Here is a 19,058-nt window from a genome sequence, read left to right as displayed (position 1 = left end):
TGTATTATTTCACCTCAATCTGTCAAACCCTGTTTAACCCCATAACAAGCAAGATGTATTATTATTTAAAATAGGTTCTTTTTCAATTAACTTTAGATAAGGAATTTAAAACATAAGGCCAGGACCAAGTGTGAAATTGCACGATAAAACAGCACATAAACAAAAGAGCAAAGAAACAGTTCATGTATACAACAACTAACAGGGTAAATAGCTCAAGTAATTGCAATTATTCAAGAGAGACTTCATGCGCAAAGCAGTTTTGTCATGTAAAGCAAAATTATGCAAGGCATTAGCTCTCGTCAGCTATTCAGGTGTGCAGGAGCTAATCTTATCTTGGAGAAAATCTACAAGACAACTCAATTATACAGAGGAGACATTGCAGAACAAATTCAGAGAAAAACAGAGGTCAAATTAGGAGAAGGCCCCAATACACAGCAAATAATTTACAAAAAAAATCATAAATGTTCTTAGATATAATCAGAAATGAATGTCAGTCACAGTGAATCTTTGCACTATGATGAGATCATATATCCTGGTCAACATATCCTTATAATGAATTTTAGCAGGTTTTATTTTCATAGAAATAGGAAATTTACTTTGCTTCTCATAAAAAAAAAACAACAACATTTAATCCTTTAATGATGCTTGCTGGTAGCAATATTAATGCAAAATAGGGGTGAACAAAAAGTAATAAATGGTAAGGAATAATTACGATCTACGGCTTAGTTGCACTTGCATACGATTGCTAAGTAACATCCACCACCCACAATATCACATGCAGTGCCCACATTACATGGATAGGCACCAATATCACACTTATACCACATGTAATGCCTACATGTAGCAACCACAATACATACAGAACTCAAACGCATTGCATGGATCATATACAGTCACCAGATCACAATAACACCCACAGGGTAACATACATAGTATATCCAGTAACCATATTACACACACATGTATGTGTTATGTCTGGAATTGATATATCTCACACACAAAGGGGATGTTTAAATTCTGGACCGACCTTATGTGTAGGATGCAAAAGATATAAAACATACTGTATCTAATCCAGAGAAAATACACTGTGCATCTAATCCAGAATAACAGAGAGAACACACGGTAATTAATACAAAGAGAGATAAAACACACTGACTCTAATCCAGAGAGAGAGAGAACACACTGCATCTACTCTGGAGAGAGAGGAAACACACTACATCTAATACAGAGAGAGAGAAAACACACTACATCTAATCTAGAGAGAGAGGAAACACACTACATCTAATACAGAGAGAGAAAAACACACTGCATCTAATCCAGAGAGAGAGGAAACACACTGCATCTAATCTAGAGAGAGAGGAAACACACTGCATCTAATACAGAGAGAGAGAAAAACACACTGCATCTAATCCAGAGAGAGAGGAAACACACTGCATCTAATCCAGAGAGAGAAAAACATACTACATCTAATCTGGAGAGAGAGGAAACACACTACATCTAATCCAGAGAGAGAGGAAACACACTACATCTAATCTGGAGAGAGAAGAAACACACTGCATCTAATCCAGAGAGAGAGGAAACACACTACATCTAATCCAGAGAGAGAAAAACACACTGCATCTAATCCAGAGAGAGAAAAACACACTGCATCTAATCCAGAGAGAGAGGAAACACACTGCATCTAATCCAGAGAGAGAAAAAAACACTACATCTAATCCAGAGAGAGAGGAAACACACTACATCTAATCTGGAGAGAGAAAAAACACACTGCATCTAATCCAGAGAGAGAAAAATACAGTGCATCTAATCCAGAGAGAGAAAAACACATTGCATCTAATCCAGAGAGAGAAAAAACACACTGCATCTAATCCAGAGAGAGAGGAAACACACTGCATCTAATCCAGAGAGAGAGGAAACACACTGCATCTAATCCAGAGAGAGAAAAAACACACTACATCTAACCTGGAGAGAGAGGAAACACACTACATCTAATCTGGAGAGAGAGGAAACACACTACATCTAATCCAGAGAGAGAGGAAACACACTACATCTAATCCAGAGAGAGAAATACACATTGCATCTAATCCAGAGAGAGAAAAAACACACTGCATCTAATCCAGAGAGAGAAAAACACACTGCTTCTAATCCAGAGAGAGAAAAAACACACTGCATCTAATCCAGAGAGAGAGGAAACACACTGCATCTAATCTAGAGAGAGAGGAAACACACTGCATCTAATCCAGAGAGATAAAAAACACACTGCATCTAATCCAGAGAGAGAGAAAAACACACTGCATCTAATCTGGAGAGAGAAAAAACACACTGCATCTAATCTGGAGAGAGAGGACACACACTACATCTAATCCAGAGAGAGAAAAAACACACTACATCTAATCCAGAGAGAGAGGAAACACACTACATCTTATCCAGAGAGAGAAAAACACACTGTATCTAATCTGGAGAGAGAGGAAACACACTACATCTAATCCAGAGAGAGAGGAAACACACTACATCTAATCCAGAGAGAGAAATACACGTTGCATCTAATCCAGAGAGAGAAAAAACACACTGCATCTAATCCAGAGAGAGAAAAACACACTGCATCTAATCCAGAGAGAGAAAAAACACACTGCATCTAATCTGGAGAGAGAAAAAACACTACATCTAATCCAGAGAGAGAGGAAACACACTGCATCTAATCTAGAGAGAGAGGAAACACACTGCATCTAATCCAGAGAGATAAAAAACACACTGCATCTAATCCAGAGAGAGATAAAAACACACTGCATCTAATCTGGAGAGAGAAAAAACACTGCATCTAATCTGGAGAGAGAGGACACACACTACATCTAATCCAGAGAGAGAGGAAACACACTGCATCTAATCCAGAGAGAGAAAAAACACACTGCATCTAATCCAGAGAGAGAGAAAAACACACTGCATCTAATCCAGAGAGAGAGGAAACACACTACATCTAATCCAGAGAGAGAAAAACCTACTGCATCTAATCCAGAGAGAGAAAGACACACTACATCTAATCTGGAGAGAGAGGAAACACACTGCATCTAATCTGGAGAGAGAAAAACACACTACATCTAATCTGGAGAGAGAGGAAACACACTGCATCTAATCTGGAGAGAGAGGAAACACACTACATCTAATCCAGAGAGAGAAAAACACACTGCATCTAATCCAGAGAGAGAGGAAACACACTGCATCTAATCCAGAGAGAGAAAAACACACTGCATCTAATCCAGAGAGAGAGGAAACACACTGCATCTAATCCAGAGAGAGAAAAACACACTACATCTAATCTGGAGAGAGAGGAAACACACTGCATCTAATCTGGAGAGAGAGGAAACACACTACATCTAATCCAGAGAGAGAAAAACACACTGCATCTAATCCAGAGAGAGAGGAAACACACTGCATCTAATCTAGAGAGAGAAAAAACACACTGCATCTAATCCAGAGAGAGAGGAAACACACTGCATTTAATCCAGCGAGAGAAAACACACACTACATCTAATCCAGAGAGAGAGAAAAACTGCCCCTAATCCAAAATGAGAGAGCGAAAACCTGTTGCAGCTAAACTAGAGAGAAAACCTGCTGCATCTGATTCCAGAGAGTGATAAAATACTCTACATTTAAACCAGAGACATATTAAATACTCAACATCTAACCTAGAGATAATACAAATTGAATATACTTGCAGAAAAAGCTAAAACACATAGCTTCTATTCCAGAGAGAGATAATGAATCGAATCCAGTGCGCTACAAAGGACTCGACATCTAATCAAGAGACTGATAAAACACTCTACACAAATAAGCCATCAATACTACTTTATTATCAAGGAGAGCTAAAACACTCCTTGTCTAGACAGATCATGAATACTCAGAATTAAATACAGAACTTTCACACAGCATCTGACCCAAAGAAATCTCAAGTATTTAGCATATGTTCCTGAGGTTAATGACTCAGCATATAATACTGTCTTTAAACACACAGTATCTAATGCAGAACATGAACACGCTGAACATCGGTCCAGTACATATTTCAACACCTCACCAGGAAGGACCTCTACTAGCTGTCTGATTGAGAGTCATTAGAAGTGGTCTTAAAGGAGCACTATAGGGTCAGGAACACAAACATGTATTCCTGACCATATAGTTTTAAAACCACTATCTAGCACCCTTGGCCCCATTTGCATCCCTAAAGATAGTAAAATCTTACTTGTATTCAAGTCTGAAGCTGCTGCCTCTGTCTGTGAACTTCCTCTGACACCTCTGACATCAGCAGAAGTGGTAGCCCAGATACTGAATGTTTGGATGCATTTTAGGCAGCCATGACCCAGGAAGGATCTTTAACAGCTATCTGAGGAGTGGCCAGTGAAGTTAACACTAGGCTGTAATGTAAACACTGCATTTTCTCTGAAAAGACAGTGTTTACAGCAAAAAGCCTGAAGGTAGGGATTTGACTCACCAGAACAAAGTCAATAAGCTGTAGTTGTTCTGGTAACTATAGTGTCCCTTTAAGAAGCAATGAAAAGGTAGGATTTGCACAGTCTCTTTGCACCAGATCCACTAAATTAGATCAATACAAAAGCATTTGGAATGGAATACAAACCTGTATTCCTAACGTTTTAGTGTCCCTGTCCTTATGTATAATCAGGTCCCTCCTGTTTGTCATAAAAATTAAGAAAATTACCTTTTCCCAGCGCTCTTGGCAGTCTTTATCTCTGCTCTTCCCACAATGTCATTGAGGATGCATAGTATCCTCCATAGTTGGGCTATGGCGACTGCCACGCACAACTAAGCTTACCTATATGAAAGCATTGAATCAATGCTTCATTACTCGACTATTACACGGACAATCACACGGAAGCGCCTCTACTGGCTGTCATACTGATAGTCATACTGACAGCCACTAGAGGTTGATTTAACCCTGCAGTGTAAACATTGCACTATCTCAAAACATGTAATTTCTTCATTTCACTGAGATGAAGTGGCCTGGGTGACTTTAGTAATCTTCTAAGCTCTAGTGGTTCTGGTGCATAGAGTATCTAAATAAGTCTTTCAGTCACGCAATCAACTCGTGATCATTCATTGTTTACTGAATAAAACTCTTACAATACATATTACAGTTTTAAAGATTAAATATTAATTTGTTTTGAGCAGTTCCACTGAAAAAAACAACAACAACCAAACAAACCTTAAAATAATTCCTATAGTATTTTGATCAGAGTCATTTTGAACACCAAAATGGTGCTCAACTCATGAACATCCTTGATTTACTGTTGCTTTTGTTGCTTCTGTAAAATAGCCATCGCAACCGGTGCTGAATAAAATGTTTTTGTTTTATATAATTACAACATATGTAACCAGGAACCAGATACTGAACAGAAACGTATTAAGACACGCTTGGAAAACATCATTGTAAATGCTCAGGGCAGACATTCGACCAGGAGTTGGCAGAGTAGGCATCTACCTACGCACATGGTGGATGGCTACTCTACCAAGATATATCTCTGTACGAATGTGGGAGGTATAGGCTGCAAGATAGATGTGTACTTACTGTGCTCTCCCAGTACAGCTCCCATGCGTGTAGTGTGCTGACAGCCATGATGTGACATCACTCTGGCATTGGCATCACTACTAAGCATTGGTGGGAACTGTTTAGAAATTAAACAGTGGACATTGAAGGCCATTTGTCGGTGTTTGAATCTGACACAAAGACTAGGTAAGAAAATACAATCTGAATGATATAACCTCTCTACTAAGGGATTTTAATAAATTTACGTGATCAAAATATAATCTTGCCTCTTTATAAATCAATGATAAGACCTCGTCTTGAAGGATTTGTAGAACTAGGAAAGGTGCAGTGGCGAGCTACATTAATATGGGGGATGGAAAACATTAGTTATGAAGAAAGGATAGAAAAACTGCATAGTTTTCTTTAGAAAATAGGTGCCTCAGAGAGGATATAATAGAATTTTACAACTATATACAAGGTCAGCAAAAAACACTACATGCTAATCTGTTCATTAGCAGGAATATACAACAGACAAGGCACCTATTGAAACTGAAAAAAGGCATTTCCGCTTACAGCAGAGTATCTGCTGTAATCAGATTTTAAAGATATTTTTTCATCAGATTTTAAAGATATTTCTAACCCCTTAAGGACACATGACATGTGTGACATGTCATGATTCCCTTTTATTCCAGAAGTTTGGTGCTTAAGGGGTTAAAAAAGGCCTGGTTGTTATTTTGCAAAAACAGACTATTCAAGGATATGATTAATATATATGTGAACAGGCTCCTGGTTCCTGATCCACGGAGAAATCTGATTGCCATTAAGGAATCAGGAAGGAATTTTTTCCCTTTCTGTGGAATAATTCGAAATCTTCACAGTAGAGTTTTTTCCCCCATCTTTAGGATCTACAGCATAAAGGAATATGTTTTAAAGGTTGCATTTTATTGTTCTTTTAATCTTTTTTTAACCTAGATTACTATGATACCAGCAGCCCCACTGGACCCAAAGGAGAGGATCCACTCCAGCCCTTCCAGGCATAAGTAGGAAGGCAAGGTGGACCTCCTCATAATAAATAATAAAAAAAAATGTGGGTGTGAATTTGTATGTACGTGTCTGTATTGGTGATTGTATGTGTTTGTGTGTATGAATGTGTATGTATATGTGCATGAGAATGTTGGTGTGTTTAATAATAGAAATCCCTAATTTAGAATCCTTAAATATGGCAATGCCACCAAATTAGGGAGTTATTTACTAAACTGATGAAAAAAAATCTAAGTTAGGGAAAGAGCTTTTTTAATTGTGATATTTCAGCTGTTTAGTAGATAGATCCCTAATTTCCCATTATTATATATGGCAATATAGCATGAAGGTACTAAATAAGAGAGCCATCTGATATTATTTTCAGTTTAAGCTATATAGATGAAAGTGTCCCTCCATCCATTTATGGACATGGCAACCAGCCCTCATTCAAGAAAAGGTTGCTGACCTCGACCACATGCACTACAATACCTCTCAAACAGAGCCTCTGGGTCAGAAAGCAAATAATAATCAGTTAACTATATATAAAAATAAGTCACTTTTCTTCAACTCTACACTAGAGTCTTATACACACTGAACACAGATAATGATCAATGCAGATTATTTCCATGGTCTACCTACCTTAAATTAATATTGCTCACTTTTTTATTACACTTCTAACGCTCAAGTAATCATAATAACAAGACCCCTGCATCCGTCAGTGTGATTGATCATTCTCATGACTATGTGACTAAGCTAAATGAATCCAACCTCACATTTGTTTTACTTGTTTGTTTAATGTCAGCTGGCAGCCTAGTTTAATTATAAGAAGACATTTAATATGTCTGAAATATTAAGCATTATCAGCTTGGCCTTAACTGCTACAGTATATAAACGGTTTGCCTCGCATACAGATTAGAGAGACATAGCTAATGAATGTGTTTTAGCACACCATGGCTCATTAAATACATTTAAATAGTGCCTCTAATAGGTTAAAGTGATTGGAACAGAAGCACTGTAAATCAGAATGTGTTCCTCCTTCTTCCAGTAGATTTTAAAACCATTCATATTATTTACATGAATATTTTATATAATTACAAGGGAATGGAGCTCAAGGAAATTAGAAATTAAAGGAAACTCAGCTATTGTCATATTTTAGTTTTTTGCGGTGATGTAGGTATTATTGAAAACACGTTTTATTAGTTTGTTACAACAACATTATAAAAGGAATCTCTACATTTTTGATGAACAAAAAAGTCTAAATCTAAATGAACACAATACTCATTAAAATAATGTTCTTTATTAAACATGCAGGGCTTGATTATGGACACGGTGACCAGATTTTGGAAATAAAAAATGAGGACACCTGGTCACCCTGGCTACAGCCTTCCTGTACGAAACCTTTTGCCTGAAGGTAATAGGGGTGGTGGAGACCAAATCGCCCTCCCCCAGTTTTGGGCACTCACCGATTCCTGGAGTCTCATCACGCTTCTCTGCATTCTGCTTTGTGAATAAACCCCCCCAAAAAACAACCCTGCAAACTATTAAAACCCCAGCACCATCCGTGGGCCCACCCACCATTGGCTGCCATAAATCTGCGCTGTGCCATCAGCTGGAACGCAGTCATGCATTCTACGCCTCGCTCCTCCATGACACACACCTCGGACTCTCCCTATTGGCTCAGTGTGGCCAATAGAATTCTGTCTCCAGCTGAGTATCAGAAACTATGTGAGAGACTGGTTATAGAGTGCTATTAACCTTCTCCAACAAGGCTTCTGCACTGTTTTTTTTCCGGTACTGGCTGCCTTTCAGCCAAAAACCAGGACATTTATTCGTCCTTAAAAAGTTTTTTTGGGAAGCTGGGACAAATTGGTGACAACCGGGACTATCTTGGTAAAACCAGGATGTCTGGTCAACCTGATTATCGAATTGTTTCTTGTTATAACAAGCTGGTTGTAGTTGTTTGCTTCCTGGTGTGTTCATTTAACCCCTTAAGGACCAAACTTCTGGAATAAAAGGGAATCATGACATGTCACACACGTCATGTGTCCTTTAGGGGTTAAAGAGGTCTGCTGCTGGATCACGGCATTAGTAAATCTTAAAGCCAGGTAAGAATATTAGGAAAAGGTAAGTAGAATACTGAAGAAAAAACTAACAGACTAAACAATAAAAGTATGTAGAGGAGATGAGGACAGGGAGGAAAGGGGGTGGGAGTGCAATGGGAGAGAGAAAAGATTATTGCTTTTATACTGTATTAATATATGCCCCGTCTCAGCATTTTTATATGCAATATGCTAATTGCTAAAAGACAGTATGACTATTCTTTAAGCTGTGAAACCAAATTTAATTAAAATATAAAAGTAGATTTTAACAAACGTACCCATGGTAAAATAAAATCGAAGGTTCCCGTATCCTGTAGTATCCATATACGGTGTGCACAGTTTCCTTTCGCCATCTTTCAGAAAGATAAGGGACAAGCCTGATTCTATTGTTCCACATTCAGTACCAAGGACAGCTCCAGTTATGTCCCACCTGTAAATAGCAGCATGTAACAGTCAGAGTGCAAAAAAAAATGTTTTAGCCTAGTTAATCTAATAAAAAACAGAAGTACATTTCCATAATAATTGTATGTTAGAAATGGAGAAATGGTCGATTTTCAGGTGTTGGGGAACTGCAGCTTCCATGATGCTATGTCTTTCTAACAGATGGGAAGGCATCAAAGCAGTTGTAGTCCTGCAACATCTGGGGATCTACCATTTTCCTGAGGACAGCTGTCCTGAGGAAAGTCCCGACCGGGGACTGAAATGTTGATGCTGTTTAGCATCAAGTTTATTGTTTTTTAATTATGTATAATTAAAAGCTACATTTTAGAAGACCGTGAGTGCAGACCATTTTTTCTACTATATGTATATATACATAGTCAATACAATGTTAAACATAAATCTGCACACCAGTCAAGTCATAATAATTGCTTTCCCCACAGAAAATGTGATTCTTTGTTGAACTAATTTGCATATGCCCACCCAGAATCCTTTACGGTAGTAACATCACTGCACATTTGTGATTTCTGTGGGAAAAGCAAGTCTTATGGCTTGACGGGTGTGCAGATTTTTGTTTAACATTGTATTAACTATCCACAGACTTCAGGTGGAAGGGGTTTTCAATCACAATTTTTTTCCACACCATAATCTTTTTGGTTGTTGCTTCGTATCTATCTATCTATCTATCTATATGTGTGTGTAAAAAAAAAACAGATAAAATCACTCACGTTGAGGCATACAGGGACACATGCTGAAAAAAAAGATCAGCAGTCAATTTGTAGTCCTCCACCCCTTTTCTGCCCTGTGCTTTCTCTTGTTAAGCCCATTTCCCTTTTCTTTCTTTTCCCCCTGGACATTAATAGACTGGATGAAGAATGCAGAGTCTGTCTTCATATAACCACACAAATTCAGGAAATAATTGACTACCTAACCCCTTGTCACCTTTCCATAGAATATAGGCCGAATTCCAACCAATGCGTTGCTGCTTTATCTGTTTTTTTACTTTTACATCTACATGACTGGACTAATATAGCTACAATTTCTACTTGAACACTATATATATATATATATAGTGATAATCTGCCTGGACTTATGTTGTCTCTGGTTGCAAAACATTGCATATGGTCAACTCTGCAACCCACAGACATCACCAGACTAAAGGTGCATTGCAGTTGTGGTTGGATATCACACCTATAGGCCCTGCATATTTCCTTTCAGTCTTGTCACTGTTCAGTGGTGAGATGAAACACATGTTTTTTAGATCTAGGTCGTGTTTTAGCTAGCCAGTCAAAATCCACCTTTTTACCAAGAAAAGCTTATTCGTTGTTTCAACACTGTTGTTGGAGTCATTATTCTGCTGAAAATATCTTTTACCATCTTAAGAGTTTTCAGTCAGTTGGGTCAAACCTAGCAGATAAAGGGTTTATGGAAATGCCAGGATCACTCCTGATACTGTTTCTAGCAGTTACATCATCAGTAAAGAAGAGAGGAGTAATTCCAGTGACTGACACTCACTCACCCAAGTTTTACAAATACCTCTACTATCAAGCACAAATAAGAAGGCGTGATTTGTACTTCATTTTTATGCACACTTTCCTCTTCATCATGAGGTTATTCTATGCCTCATTTTTCTTCTTGGAATCTACAGGATTTCCTACGCCTGTGATCTCGTTATTTGGTATTTCAGCCTCATTTTGGCCTGAACTATATAACACGTGTGTGCTGCTTTTGAAAACAACAACAGCCTCCAAATCAAATGTCACATGTAGAATCCCATCTAAACCTCATAGTGTTTTATTGTGTAAACTAATGAAACTAGGCATGTGCATGGGGAAAATTTTCGGTTCGGTTCGGCATTCCGAAATTCAGGATTTTCGCAATTCGGGACTTCGGCAATTCAGCACTTCAAGACTTCGGAACTTCAGCACTTCGGAACTTCGACACTTCAGAAATTCGGCAACTTCGGCACTTCAGCACTTCAGAACTTCGGCACTTCGACACTTCGGAAAATCGGCAACTTCGGAACTTCAGAATTTTGGGACTTCGGCACCTCGGGACTTCTCTTGCAGCCGCTTGCTAGATGACTCCCTAATACCCACAGTATTAGGGAGTTATCTACCAAAAGGCTGAAAGACCTAAATTGGTCTTTCAGCCAAATTTACTAATACTAAGTAAAAATTACTTAGTATTAGTAAATTTTGCCCCTACTCGCTATACCGCGAATAGGGGCATGTCTAGTAAACAGTGAGCAGCCTGTGACTGCTCACTGTTTAAAAAAAATAAATAAATAGCACCACCCTGGCCCCCACCCCTGAGCGGTGGGTGGGGGCCCTAACGTAAAATGATGGGGGGGGACCTATTGTCCTCCCCCCTGGCCCCACCCTGAGCGGCGGGTGGGGGCCCTAAATCAGAATAAGGGGGACGTAATGTCCTCCCCCTGGCCCCCACCCCTGTGTGGTGGGTGGGGGCCCTAAGTTATAATAAGGGGGAACCTAATGTCCTCCCCCCTGGCCCCCACCCCTGAGCGATGGGTGGGGGCCCTACAGTAAAATAAAGGGGGGGACCTAATGTCCTCCCCCCTGGCCCCCGCCCCTGAGCGGTGGATGGGGGCCCTAAATACTAATAAGGGGGGGACCTAATGTCCTCCCCCCCGGCCCCCACCCCTGAGCGGTGGGTGGGGGCCCTACAGTAAAATAAGGGGGGACCTAAGGTCCTCCCCCTTGGCCCCCACCCCTGAGCGGCGGGTGGAGGCCCTAAATATTAATAAGGGGGGGACCTAATGTCCTCCCCCCTGGCCCCCACCCCTGAGCAGCGGGTGGGGGCCCAAAATTGTAATAAGGGGGGTGCCGAATGTCCTCCCCCCTGGCCCCCACACCTGAGCGGTGGGTGGGGGCCCTAAAATAAATGTCCCCCCAGGTGACTAGGGGTCCCCAAACTGCTCACTGTTTAATAGACATGCCCCTACTCGCGGTATAGCGAGTAGGGGCATAATTTACTAATACTAAGTAATATTTACTTACTATTAGTAAATTTGGCTGAAAGGCCAATTTAGGTCTTTCAGCCTTTTAGTAGATAGCTCCCTAATACCGTGGGAATTAGGGAGTTATCTACTTATTCATTCCTGTCATTACACTGACTGGCCAAGTAACTTACATTTTATATGAATGTGTGTTACTTGATTGTTGTAAGTGTTGCAAATGCTTACAGCTGAATCCTGGCTATATTTGTATACTTTTTATTTAAAATTATTTACAATGTAACATTCTTCTTCTTTCACTGGGTAAGTATATTAGTACTTAGGCAATATTGTGCTTCGGAACTTCGACACTTCGGCACTTCGAAAATTTGACACTTCGAAAATTCGGTAATTTCGGAACTTCGGTAATTCGGCATTTCGGACATTCGGAAGTACCCGAAATACATATTTGGACCGAAACGAATTGCACATGTCTAAATGATACAATACTACAAATCTGGGCAAGAAACAATTGAGCAATTAAACACCCTGTTTCATTATATCTCCTAAAATTTAGAAACCAGGGGGCTATTCCCTAAATGGAAAATTGTATAGAACTGGGAAAAAAAACAACTAATTGGAACATTTAGGATACAATAGATACAATAGGGAAAAACATATCCAGTTTGCACTTCATATTGTATCGTTCCAATGTGATGGAGTGCAGAGTCAAAGGATGAAACATTGTCACTGTCCAAATACTTATAGATTGCATTGTATATCCTGCTGGGAAATAAACATTAATGATCTACTGTATATATTTCAGAATAAAAAAGTTCTATTGCTTGTCCAATCCTCAAACATATCTTCCATGAAATATATTTTCAAGATTTACTTGTGTTTTATAGATACTGACTACATGTGTTAAAGTACTCTTTTAAGACCATACAGCTCTGGTTTTATATTACCATAACTCAAAATGTAAAAATGAATGCTTGTCTTTCCTTTATTTCTTATCCATTAGTCAGTGATTTCAAGCTGTATATCCTTCATATAGCTTCTTCCTGATTGCATGTTCACATATTAAGTTAATATCAGCAATGCATTGGTTGGAATTCAGCCTATATTCTAGGGAAAGGTGACAAGGGGTTAGGTAGTCAATTATTTCCTGAATTTGTGTGGTTATATGAAGACAGACTCTGCATTCTTCATTCAGTTTATTAATGTCCAGGGGGGGAAAAGAAAAGGGAAATGGGCTTAACAAGAGAAAGCACAAGGCAGAAAAGGGGTGGGGGGACTAAAAATTGACTGCTGATCTTTTTTCAACCATTTTAATATCATGTGTCCCTGTATGCCTCAATGTGAGTGTCATGCATTCTTCTCGCTTGCTTGAAGACCTCACTGGCGTTTCAAATTCATACTGTATATGTCATTAAAAAGTGACAGCCATTATTGCTTATGCATGCAGGATCCCTGTACCTCAGAAGTTACAAATGTAAGTGGTATTTAAATCCCCAGGAAAAGGGTCTGTTGGGAAAGGAAATGTGCTATTCAGATATACATCTGAACAAATAAATGCTTGATTTACTTGGCAGTCAGTTGTGATTGTCACACTCATTATGGTTCGCTGGCTACAACTATGCTCCATTTACTCTGAGTGAAGTGTAAGGTCTGCCTACTGACCCAAGACGCAACCTAGGATTGTAATGTAGGTCATGAAAAAAGGGGGGTGGGGGGGGGGGGGGGGGCATTAAAGACTAAAACAGTGGTGTATTTGATACAATATGCACTGTAGGTACCAAAGATTCAGAAAGTGGTTTAGCAGAACATATAGAAATGCAATACTAAATTAATTGTCCATCTGCATCCACTGTGGTTGGAAGTGAAATATTAGCAAACCATGCCTAGGCTTACAAAGATTCTATAATCCGTAAGAAATAATTTTGATGGGACATAATTTAGTGCATAGATAACAGATAACCTACCCTGTATTTTTAATATTTAGAAGACTTTTCTCCAAACGTATGCACGTACAGTAGTTATAGTACATCCAACTTTGCTAAGGATTTTTACGGGTTTCTTCAGATATGGAAGATTTTGAGAATACAAAATGTTCCGTCAGTTATCACTGACTGTCTACTGTTCTCTCACAATTCTGGGGGAACCACTGCTCAATTACAATGGTTTGAGTTCTAACTTTAAAGGGATACCCTAAGAACTAAAATAACTTTATCTTAATGAAACAGTTTTTGTATATAGATTATTCCCCTGTGCTCTCACTTCTCAGTTCTCTGTTATTTAGGAGATAAATTACTTTTGTTTCTGTTTATGTCCAAACCACACCTCCCCTGGCCGTGATTTACACGGCCTGCATTAATAAAATGTTATTCAAAAGTTTCATTTTGAATCAGATTGTTCAGCAAAGTGCTTTTTTACTAAAGAAGTTCTTATGTCCTGCACTGTTAATTTCATCATGCACATGAGCACGGGTAAGCCAGGGTTGGGGATTTGTAGGTAACTTCTGGGCAAAATTTATAGCCCTCCCTTGGGGGCATGATTTAATTAGTAACTCCCTTTTTATAAATGTGTTCTGTGCTGAATAAGGAACAGTGCAAACCTAAAACTACATTTTTAAATTATATACCTAAATCACCTATCTCAGCAAACAAATTTGAGGATTCAGTTCCACCATATGGCCATAGTGTGTTAAGCCCACCACCGATATTGGGGTACTGTGACGTAGTGATGGGTTTAACACACTATGGCCATATGGTGGAACTGAATACTCAAATTTTTGCTGAGATAGGTGATTTTAGGTAATTGTGTCTTAGTTGTCTCTGTTAACCACCTCTCACTACATTTGTGCCTTATAAACCCACCTTACCTCTTATATGCCTTCTAATCACCTTGTGTGTTTATGGATGCATGAACAAAGTGATTTAACTCCTAAATGGCAGATAATTGAGCAGTGAGACTGCAAGGCATTATCTATATACCAACACAGCTTCATTAACCTCAAGTTGTTTTGGTACTGAGAGTATCCATTTAATATTCTGCAAAGGAAACAGTGGCGAAACAGCCTTACTATCAACACAAAATGTGTACTCACCCAGCGGGCTGACTTTCAAACTCTTCAGACCACTGATCCTGAATGTCCTCAGTGGAGAGGTCCACGTCCCTTGTAGAAGCAAAGTTATATTCACTGCCCTCTGTTCCATGGAAATAAATGGCATTGCCATCAGATTGACAGCTATGCTATAGGGAACAAAAATGAATGGCTTTGTAATTTGTGTACATATGAAGAGTTTAAAGAATTAAAGCTTTTTGGTATGTCCCTGCATCACCAATATAAAGATTAATATGATTATTTACTAAATAGTAAATCCAAAATAAATAAAATGTGAACGTAAAAATGTAAGCCTTAAATTGCCAAACTGAAAATAGCTGATTGGTGAATGTGAAATAAAATTAGAAAGTCACTTAGAATTTTAGTAAATGTAAATTTTAGTAAATTTAGTAAAAGTCTAAAAAGAAAATCTATAATGACAAAAAATGCTCAAATGTACACTTTACAGTTAATGAAATATAAACTAACATAGCTATAAGGAAAACAAACATTAAACTATATTTATAAGTAAAAAATGGATTTAGTGTGGTACTAAAGTAAGCAGTACATAGTATGCTAAATGTCTGTATAATGTCCTAATACCCAATTAAAAGACCGCAATAGCAATAGGAATAGAAATCTGTATTCCTAATGCTATAGTGTCCTTTTATCTAGCTGTATTCAGGTGTGTCCCCCATTTTCAGTAAAAATCAGAAAATAACACTTTTTTCCTAACTTTTTCCATCACCAAGGCTTCCTCAATGCTGGTCACCTTTCCCGCACCTGTCACATCACAGAGGAGGTATGGCCTCCTCTGCCGATGTCCAATCCAATGTACCTCACAGAGGAGCATTGGGGACCTAATGTGCATGCACAGCTTCAATGCTTTCCTATGGGGCTTCTGTGTCATATTTGTTCCGTGTCACACACATACTGAAAGCTATTAGTGGTGAACTTAATTCTGCAATGGAACCCTGTTACATTGCAGAGTTAAAAGGACAATGCACCCAGACTACTTCACAGAGATGAAGTGGTCTGGGTGACTATAGTGTTCCCTTAACCTGAAAAGGTAAGTTTTGTAGTAAGGCAGTGCAACAAATATATCAATAGTTATGTGTGGAGCTTGAACATCAAAAAGCTGTTTGTTAGCTGGAGTGGGAAAAACGGTAAATTGAATGGTTAATGATTACACGCTTGTTAAAATCATGTAGAAAAGTAAAATGTACATGGAAAGCAAGATTTGTCTGCTTATCAACTGCTAAACTAAGGTTTGTATTTTGCAAAGTCGGCTAAACGCCAGATAGCTCCAATCTGTCTCTGATCTATTCCCTACAATATCCCTGTATTCTATCTGGGTGTATTACATAAAATCCTAAAACGGCTCAGTTAATAAGCATGTCTTCCTGTAACTGGAGGCTAGCCCCTGATCTGTTTATACCACAGGTTAATCTCGGAGATTCATTGCTTTTACATGCTACACTAGAAAGTCAGATCTTGTATCTTAATTAAGTGATTTTATAAAAAAAAAAAATACATAATAAAACATATTGTTCTATTTTATGTGTTTTAGTTAAACAAATATTCAAGGGGATCTCATCACACCAAATCCTTTGATCTTCTTTGATGTTGTCCTTTTTACTTGATTATAGAAAAGGTTTGGGATATCGTATGACATAACACAAATCATGATACAATATAATACAATTTTAAGATGACCAAAACCAAAGTGAAGCCTATTTTGCAAAGATTTGAAAGTCTTTTAAAAAATATGATTATAGTCTGTCTCTACACGAATACAGATTTTTTTCAAAAATGACTTCTACATTAAGTAGCACTATGATGACTAGAATAATTCATTATTGTAGGTTACAGTTTTTGACTCTCATATACCCAATATCTTTCTACTGAAGGTATGCGAGTTCCGGAATACGTTCTTCTTCCTCTCGCCATATAATGATCCCAGCGAGGTGGCTTTTAGTTTTCCAGCAAGTGTTGATCTGTGATCCTTAATATATATATAATGAATACAGAAAGAAAAGACAAGAAAAGACACCCTGTGCTGTCATTTGGCAATGATGGAAGCTTTATTTCTGCAGCTGTAGGATTAGACAGGTGTTTAGGTGACAGGTTTTTAATTTGTGCTCATTAACTGTTCCATTCAACTGGAAGGGAATTCCATTCAACATAAAATAAAGGCATGTTCCGTCACTATATCAAGCTTTATTACCGGCATATATTAACCATAAAGGTTAAATCAATTACAAGAACCGCAAAACTCCCCAAAACGACTGATTAATATTTATTGCATAGCAACCTATAGCAGCAGTGTAGTGCAACTCTGAGGTTTATTCCATTAACCCCTTAAGGACAGATGACGGATATATTCCGTCATGATTCCCTTTTATTCCAGAAGTTGTGTCATTAAGGGGTTAACAGAGAATTATTGGTAAACGGACAACTGAATTGAAAACAATTAGACACTTTTTGCCTAAATTTTGCCATCTGGCCTGGATTCTGCAAATAAATTGTAAATGCCGGTGATTCACATGGAACTGTAATCTCTAAACGCCACGGGTGACCAAGGTCTTCAGATAATCATTAACATGTAATCTAAACGGTGTAATAAGAGAATGAACAGCAAATATTAACAATAAATATTAATATTCACCTGACATTTGCTTTCAGACAGCTTACACCGGGCTGTGAGTTTCCCCATAACTCCTAGCTTTTAGCTATATATGTATATAATTGATATAAGATCTAAAATATAGCTGTATTTCTATATAACAACATGAGGCCTAACACATCTCTGTCTTTGCAATTTCATTTTGTATGTAAGCTGCATGTTTGAAAAAAGCAGTGGTGAAAAAATATTGTAACACTCACCGTACATGTTTCTGTTCATCCACCCATTTACATATGTTAGCATGTCAATGTTTCGAGGGCACTCATACTCTACAACAGCTTCCTCAAAACATCCTGATGAGGACAGCCTGAGAGCCCTTGACACACTGATATGGAAAATGTCCTATGCGGCTGGAATGTTTGATGAAGGTAGCTTTTATAGTTTTGGCATGGTCCAGTAAAATGTATTATTTTTATTAAGTCTTAGCGTGGCAATTGAATACAGTACATTAACCATACAGTACCGCATTATCCAAATCACCTGACATAACAATGGCCAACTTAAGAATATTGTTATTTTGTTTTTAACTGATACATATACACCCAGACAACATCGCTGATGCTAGTTCTTGGCATATTTTCAAGAGCTGAGTATCCTGCTAAAAGCTGATAACTTAAATTGTCCTTGGATGATTATAATCCATATACAAATCCTTGCCAGTGCATTTCCTTTCTGAGCCAGTTTTTGTCTGCACGCTATCGAAAGTATCGAAAATGGAGCTCCACGCTTAGCTAAAAGCTTTATATGCTAGACACTTGATACAATGTTTTTATTTCAATCCGTCGCTTTAAAGATTTTCTCTTGCTTGCCAAAGGCTCCTTAATGCCTTCCACTCCTACCAAGTAGTTTATCCTTGTGAGCTCAGGCAATGCTGAATCCGTTTTGCCTTTTTAGTTGTTCAGAACTGTGACCTGTAGCAGCCAGATTTCTCTTCGTTGCGATAATACGGTTCTTATGCTCTTGTAACAATGGCTAAGGGTGCAGCAAGACAGTACTTCCTTTACCATCACTGTAATTATTTATTGATCCTTATCCTCCTGTATTAAGTTATTCATTAATACCATATATATTTATATATACACCCTATATTTCATGATCTGCCCCACATTTCAACAGGCAGATTTGGATTTACATTTCTGCACTGCGTTGATGGTGACGTCAATGGTGCAATAATTCCTCGTTGTGAATCGGTAATTATGCACAGATCACCTCCTTGCAAT

At 38.3% G+C, this 19,058-nt stretch overlaps 1 protein-coding gene across 2 annotated transcripts in view; it reads right to left on the bottom strand.

The window, feature by feature from the left end:
* Window positions 1-19,058, bottom strand: part of RELN (reelin) — a 466,948-nt gene that overhangs the window by 175,914 nt on the left and 271,976 nt on the right. For both annotated transcript variants that reach the window (XM_063448139.1, XM_063448140.1), the window contains exons 11-12: window positions 15,156-15,301; window positions 8,931-9,082 (exon numbers count right to left, since the gene is read on the bottom strand). In XM_063448139.1, coding sequence (XP_063304209.1) covers window positions 8,931-9,082; window positions 15,156-15,301 — 298 coding nt within the window. The remainder of the gene's footprint in view (window positions 1-8,930; window positions 9,083-15,155; window positions 15,302-19,058) is intronic.

Source organism: Pelobates fuscus, chromosome 3 (genome assembly GCF_036172605.1).
Source record: "Pelobates fuscus isolate aPelFus1 chromosome 3, aPelFus1.pri, whole genome shotgun sequence".
Classification (NCBI taxonomy): Eukaryota; Metazoa; Chordata; class Amphibia; order Anura; family Pelobatidae; genus Pelobates; species Pelobates fuscus.
Note: the sequence above shows the minus strand (reverse complement) of the source record. Positions and strands in the feature narration are given on the sequence as shown.